At 41.7% G+C, this 7,666-nt stretch overlaps 1 protein-coding gene across 5 annotated transcripts in view; it reads left to right on the forward strand.

Annotated features, from left to right (window-relative positions):
- LOC309549529 (schwannomin-interacting protein 1) overlaps nt 1–1,617 on the forward strand; it is a 609,988-nt gene extending 608,371 nt beyond the window's left edge. For all 5 annotated transcript variants that reach the window (XM_082249877.1, XM_082249878.1, XM_082249879.1 and 2 more), the window contains one exon: nt 977–1,617. In XM_082249877.1, the coding sequence (XP_082106003.1) occupies nt 977–1,028 (52 nt within the window). In that variant the 3' untranslated portion in view covers nt 1,029–1,617. The remainder of the gene's footprint in view (nt 1–976) is intronic.
- Nucleotides 1,618–7,666: the final 6,049 nt, after the last annotated feature.

Below are 7,666 nucleotides of genomic sequence, written 5' to 3' on the forward strand. Positions count from 1 at the left end.
ACACAAGTGTTTAACCGCTTTACGACCTCCCACTGCAGTTATACTACGGCAGGCAGCCGCTCCTGGGAAAACCAACATGGCTATACGTCGGTCGCACGCAGGAGGCTAGGGGACGAGCGCGCGCCACCAACGGCGCACTACCGTCCCTGCTCGTCAGCGGGGAAGCTGATGCAGCGGGCAGGCGGCTCCGATTGCCGCCTGACACCCGTGATCGTTCCCCGATGAGAGAGAAGAACGGTCAGCTGTTGTAAACACAGCTGACCGTTCTTCTCGATGGAGTGATCACCGAACGCCTATGATCCTTCTATATAGGAACACAGGTCTCTATGGTTATTTCACAAACCACGCCCCCCCCCCACACAGTTAGAATCACTCCCCTAGGCTCACATTTAACCCCTTGATCACCCACACTGTTAACCCCTTCCCTACCAGCGTCATTATTACAGTAACAGTGCATATATTTAGCACTTATTACTTTAGTAATGTCACTGGTCCCCCCATAAGTGTCAAAAATGTCAGTCAGGGGTCCGATCTGTCCACCGCAATGTCGCAGTCCCGCAAAAAATCACAGATCGCCACCATTACTAGTAAAAAAAGTTAAAAAACAATGAAAATGCCATAAATCTTTCCCGTAGTTAGTAGACGCAATAACTTTTGTGCAAACCAGAGACTCATGACTCTCCGTCCTCATTGGCTGAGACAGTTAGCTCCCCCTGCTGTCAATCAAAGTCAGGGAGCCAATGAGGAAAGAGGGGTGTAGCCGCAGCTCTGTGTCTGGGCTGCCCTGTGAAAAACCAACTACACAGAGCAGGTAAGTATAACATGTTTCTTATTTATAAGCAAAAAAAAAAACAAGACTTTGGTATGAATTTAACCTGCGTTTCTTTGCGTACTATATACAGCCCACAATCAACTGTTTTCTGTAACATTGTTCTACAAAAATAACACGCTTGCCTTGTTACTTTTCTTTTCACAGACATGCTGAAAGTCAGCAGAAGCACATGGCAGAAAAGATGCCTACAAAATAAAGCAAAAAGCCATTGAACATTAGGAACAAGCTAAACTTTTATTTTGCTATTGTGGTTGTCAAAATGCTGATGCTAAAGATGATACACAAGGAAAATCAGTGTTAGTCTTTGATGTCTGAAGCTTTTTGTCCAGTGATTTGGCCTCTGCTTCCTAATTTATTTTAACTTTTTACTTGTGCCACTCACTACCAGGCATTTTATTAAGAAACTATATATGTACAGTACTTATGCCATTACAGATTATGAGAGAGAGAGAGATATAATAGTTAAAAATGTATTTATTTTTTTCATTTGGAAAGTTTAAGTTGATCAGTATTTTATCTATGATAACTACCTTTTATTCTTCACTGTAGTTCTCAAACACAAATGTTATTGACGGTGCTAAAAGTCAACAACTACATGCCTGCCTCATCGTAAAGTTGTAGCTTTCTGTATCTTGTATAATTCAGTTCAGTTCTCAACATTTTGTGAATGTTGATTATCTGACTTCCATTTTTAGATGTGCTATTATAATATTCAATTGGATTGAAAAGAAAGGTCACCTTCAAACGTTTTATGTATAAATATGTAAAATAAACTTTAAACATTTGTTTTGTATGTTCACGTCTTTTGGCTGCTATAATCTGTGGTCATGCAAACAATAGGCATATAACCAGGGACACACGACCAGCAGTTTACGGGCTTGGGAAGGCACAGACCTGTCTGCTTAGGAATATTGTCACTGGCAAGGGAGCATCCTCCATGTTGCTCGTAGATCAACACAGTAGTGTAAGGTCACTGCAGTAAAGATGCGTGAATTAAAGTGGTATTAAACCCAAAACTAAAAATGTATTGTATTGCAGCTTACCAGTCATTGGATGTAGTGGCAGCATCAGTTTTCTTTTCTTTGGCTTTTTTCCCCTCTGTTTTTACCTGGTGATTTGGTCAGTAACATGCCTCCTGTATTATTGAGACACGACCTTAGATGAAGGAGCACAGGAGGCACAGCAGACACCAACTGCAATAAATAATTGCTTTTGGGTTTCAGGGTTGTTTCAAACTGTAGCGATATGAGACATTGGGGGAGATTTACTAAAACTGATGTACATAGAATCTGGTGCAGCTGTGCATAGTAACCAATCAGCTTCTAACTTCACCTTGTTCAGTTACGCTTTGACAATAAAACCTAGAAGCTGATTGGATACTATGCACAGCTGCACCCGATTCTGTGTTTACCAGTTTTAGTAAATCTCCCCCATTGCATGTGATTAGCACCGCACTGCTGTGCGAATCCCATGCAATGTCTGTGGGATGCAAATTCAGCCATACAGATTGTATGGCTGAATTCTCATCACATTCGGACCAAAGTCATGCAGTACCCTTTTTTTGGTGTGCACCAGAATCCGATCGCATGGGTGTTCACAACTTCGTGATCTGATTCCTGTCCGAATTCACATTTCACACTGCGAATACACTTTGTATTGACACTCCCAGCAGTTCACATATGGCAGCGTGAACTGCCTGCGTGTTGCTTGCGATGTGGGCAGGGTTCCAGCATCGCACCAATGTGAACCGAGCCTAATGCCACTTTAAACCTTTCCATTCTTTAACTCACCTAGGTCTGATTTGAAGCTGATTGTGGTCATTAGAATCCAATAATAATTGGTGTCTCAATGTCCCTGGTTTGCTTTATTTCCAGATTTATTAAATGTTATTGTTTAAACTTTAAAGGCCTGTAAACACGTTCAGAAAATCGTACAAAAAATACCACTTTTGAAGCAATCATACAATATTCTGATCGGAAGTACACAGCTTTCGTCCAAAATTATCCAATGTTTAAATGTTTATTCAGTACAGTTTTTGTCCAAAAATACAACACATTACATCACTTTCAAATTTTTATTCTGTTGTTCAAGAATTTTTGAATTTTGGTAACCTCTTCATTTTGGATATGGAGACTAGCATGCAAAAAAAAAAAAATGTGTACCAGGCTTTATACAGAAAGTCAGCCAAAGCATATGTCAGAAAAGATCCCTACAAAATACTACTGTTGTGAACAATACCAGCATAGCACATTTATCTTATTGGCTAGCAACTTTAAATGGCGATATTACATGAAGAAGAGGGCTTTTGAGAAAATACAGATTTATTTTTAACCCCTTGTCTAATTCATTAAAATGAGTGGAGGTCAAATTTTTTTTTAATATTTTCCTAGTTGAAACAATGACAATGCTAAAAGATTAAAGATTAATATGTTCAAAGTGGGCATTTAAGCTGCTCGATCTTGACCACTTCTGAAGTCAGCAAATTATTGGTAAAATCACCATGCACTTCCTAGAGGGACAGACCACTAATTCTGCAGTCAGCCAGTCAATGGTAAAATCACTATGGAGTCCCTAAGGGACAGACCGGTAAGGCATCTTTCACACTTGTGCTACCTGAAAGTTGCGTGACTTTGCCACGCCTTGAAGCAATGCTTGTGTAATTTTGAGGTCTATGGACCTCAAGTCGTATCAATGTCAGACCAAGGTAGTGCAGGGACTACTTTGAAGTCACTGTGACTTGAAGTTGCAAAGGTATGAATGATACTTATTCGTAATCACAGATCCAAAGTCGCAGGACAAGTCACACAAGTGTGAGAGGGGCTTAATTCTGCAGTCAGCCAGTTAATGGGAAAATCACCATGGACTTCCTAGAGGGACAGACCACTAATTCTGCAGTCAGCCAGTTAATGGTAAAATCACCATGGACTTCCTAGAGGGACAGACCACTAATTCTGCAGTCAGCCAGTTAATGGTAAAATCACCATGGACTTCCTAGAGGGACAGACCACTAATTCTGCAGTCAGCCAGTTAATGGAAAAATCACCATGGACTTCCTAGAGGAACAGACCACTAATTCTACAGTCAGCCAGTTAATGGTAAAATCACCATGGACTTCCTAGAGGGACAGACCACTAATCCTGCAGTCAGCCAGTTAATGGTAAAATCACCATGGACTTCCTAGAGGGACAGACCATTAATCCTGCAGTCAGCCAGTTAATGGTAAAATCACCATGGACACCCTGGAGGGACTGACCTCTAATTCTGGCTGTGTGCAAAGAGATAAAGTGCACCAACTCCCAGAGTTTGTTGCAAGAGGCGCACCGAGAAGATAAATTGTGTGGCCATATCACCTAACAGTGGGAGTGGTTTTGAAAAGAAATGGTAAAAGAGAACCTGAGTCTACTTGTTGTATATACTTATACACATATGCCACAGTCCTTGTACCCACAAAATACTCCCTAATTACTGTGCCACAGGTAAGAGTCCGCCAGACACACACAGAACTCAGAACTAAGGATCATTTAAAAAAAAAATGAAAATATTCCATTACATATGCTTTCCTCAACAAACCAAATATAGACAGTTAATACTTTGAGCCTACTATGTAACATACAACACATCATATAAAGTTACAAATATGTATAGTATCATTGTGCTACTACAACTATGCAGTGTACATAAATTCCTTAAATATGTGTTGCGTCCCTAACAGAACATATTCCAACAAACAAATAATAATCGGCAATGCACATTACAAATAAGAAATCAAACATGTAAATCAAGTAAAATGAAAACATTGGTCCATACCCCTATGTGCAATCTTGAATAATAGATCAATCTACCAATGCTTATCACTCAGTATTCCTGGTGCATTCCGACCTTTCACTGGACTGGAACTCACCACATCAAAATGACCACCAGCTTAAATGTAAGTCGAAATGCACTTCATAATATCCTCTCCATGTAATCAAAAACCCTTCCCTCTACAATCTTGAAATCGGTATCAATGGATATCCAACTGACAAATCAGCATGCTCTTGTACCACCCTGTATGAATGCAATGTTTAGGAAAGAGGCATAGCATAATAGGTGTATTTAGTTTATTTTTTAAAAAAGTTGAAAAGCAAAACATGCTAAGATGGCATAAGTGCCACTAGCACTATCGTGTAGTTTTCACATGTATAAAGAGCTTCAGTAAGCTAAAATCAAATTACATGACCCCTGGTCACCAATGTCTTATTTATTATTAGGCATGCACCATGGTGTCTCCAAGCTCCATCTGGCATGTTTAAATTTCCTCTAACAAAGTCCAGGTGACAAAACACATCAACTAGACTGCAACTTAGTTTTTCAAGTGTAGTGGTGAGGACTATGTTAAGTACAATATAGAATATACAGTACATTGATACCCTACGTACAGTGCATAGATACCCTATGTTGTTCATTACATAATCCTGACCTCAGCAATGTACTGAGTGCAGTGCAGTGGTCAGGACTTTATACTAGACAACAGCTTGCAGAGTCCTGCTGTAAACAGTAAATGGCACCTTACAATGGTGATCAGGGTGAGTACACCCTTAATCAATGGTGGTCAATGGTGAGTGAGGCTAATTGTACCTTCAGCTTGTATACCTTAGGAAAGGGGTGCATAAAAAGTTAAAGTTAATAGTCTTATTTGCTATCACAAGGAATGTGACTGTTGCCAATTGGAGAGCAGTAGTTAGCACTGCAGGAAGCATGTTGGATCAGTGCAGATAAACCACAGTGGTCCATAAATTTTCCTTGTTGCCAAGGAAGGGAAGCTTAAGGTGGTGCCGAGTAACTATTAAAGGGGAAAAAAGTGAGACTTTAAAATAAGTTTCCATTTTGGGAACCCTGACTACCTGAAGTATAGAGGATGAAGGTGTAACTGGGCAATAAAGAAATCACTGGTCCCTGACCACAAATATTTAATCTGATTGGGCACCTTTCTTTGGTGTTCAGTGGTGCTAATTTCAGTATTGGTGTTTACTTACCTGAGAAAAGCTACAGAGGTCCTGCGCCATTGCCTACTAAGTCTCTGCATTGAACATCACCCTGGATCTATGCCTGGAAGCATTAGGTGGAATATTGCTGCACTCATTGCTTCCAGCATGTAGAATGTGCCACTCTGATACAGTGATATGATCTGTTCTGGTAGAGGTTTCAACCAAGCAGGGCCATCAAGAGACCAAAAGCAACACAACCTATACCAGCTCCTACACTTTTATTGGAACAGGAAAACTGAGGTAAGTGTATTCCACAAGATCACATATGTGTACTTCTAGAAGGGCATAGGGGCAAATATAAATCTAGGAGACAGCCCCACTTGGAGTGGGCATATGTACCTGTATGGTATTAGACGCAAAAGGAGTGCTTTGCAATTTTTCTTTTTTTTAAACAAAAACTTTTAATAAAGCAGGCCCTGCAAACCAGATGGGTATATTATATCAAGAGGGAAGACAGCGCAGCGCCTTCTAAGTGCAGCAAGACATTTAGTGAAGTATGTGCAGCAGTATTACACTCACATTTAGTCGGTGAATAAGATGCAGTTAGTCAAGTAATGTTGATCATCAGGAGCATCACTGGAGCGGGTCCTGGTGGTGGAGGCAGTGGATCCCGGTGAGAGCGGCAGGGGGTTCCTCCGTGTGTACAGGGATGGCCTCGATGGTGTCCGTGGGCTCCTCGGCCGTCCTGAGGAAGGAGCGCATGCTCCGATAACGCGTCGCCGTAGCATCCCGCATCACCGCCAGGAGTGACTTCAGGATCCCAGAACCCACGAGTGCCAGCGTTCCACCAGTTGACGAGGAGCCCACGGACACCACCGAGGCCATCCCTGTATACACGGAGGAACCCCCTGCCGCTCTCACCGGGATCCACTGCCTCCACCACCAGGACCCGCTCCAGTGATGCTCCTGATGATCAACATTACTTGACTAACTGCATCTTATTCACCGACTAAATGTGAGTGTAATACTGCTGCACATACTTCAATAAATGTCTTGCTGCACTTAGAAGGCGCTGCGCTGTCTTCCCTCTTGTCTCCCCCCAGAGATCTCTTCTGTCCCTTCCGCCTGGCAGCCGCTACAGTGGACAGCTACCCCCTGAACTGTTTGGGGGTCCCCCCACCCCTGGTGTTTCCCTTCTCCCCCTCCCCCGGGTCCCCAGGACCAGACTTTTTTTTTTTTTTTTTTGAGACCTCTTCTTGCGCCAATTCACCACCAAACCATTGTATATTATATCAAGCATCTCACCAAGTGAGCAGACCTTTTTTTTTTTTTGTTATTGTCTCATCCCTATACCCTCACACCCTGCTAAATGCTGTCATTGGCAAGCATAAATAACATGTTTAACAGATATGCCCTCAAGAAAAAAAGTGTTAGAATAGAAGCCACTGTATGTATTGTGATGTTGACCGCATCCCTCAGCACCAACGTAAGGCAGCACATGCAGCAACAGCCCCTGTTTAACCTCTATAGTGCACACTGTCTAGCAAGCTCAAAAATCCATGCAAGGGTGTTACAGGACTGGCCAGCATTATTATTGGTTACTTAACAGCACTGGCTCCTTTCATACTTTAGGGCTAAATTGTCTGAAGTGAAAGATATTCACTAACATGAGTTGCACCGCCTTGTTTTGCAGTAAAACATACAATATATTTACTCAGCAATCATGGATTATACAAATATAACTTTCTTACAAAGCCCACAATCATCTTTTTCAGATGTTTTGTGTGTCTTGGATCTTCCAACTTTTTCAATGTTTTCCACTTTAAAGAGGATGAAAGGTGTGACAATGTTCGAATCTTTCTGTACA

This window comes from Pelophylax lessonae, assembly GCF_965119305.1.
Source record: "Pelophylax lessonae genome assembly, chromosome: 3".
NCBI lineage: Eukaryota > Metazoa > Chordata > Amphibia > Anura > Ranidae > Pelophylax > Pelophylax lessonae.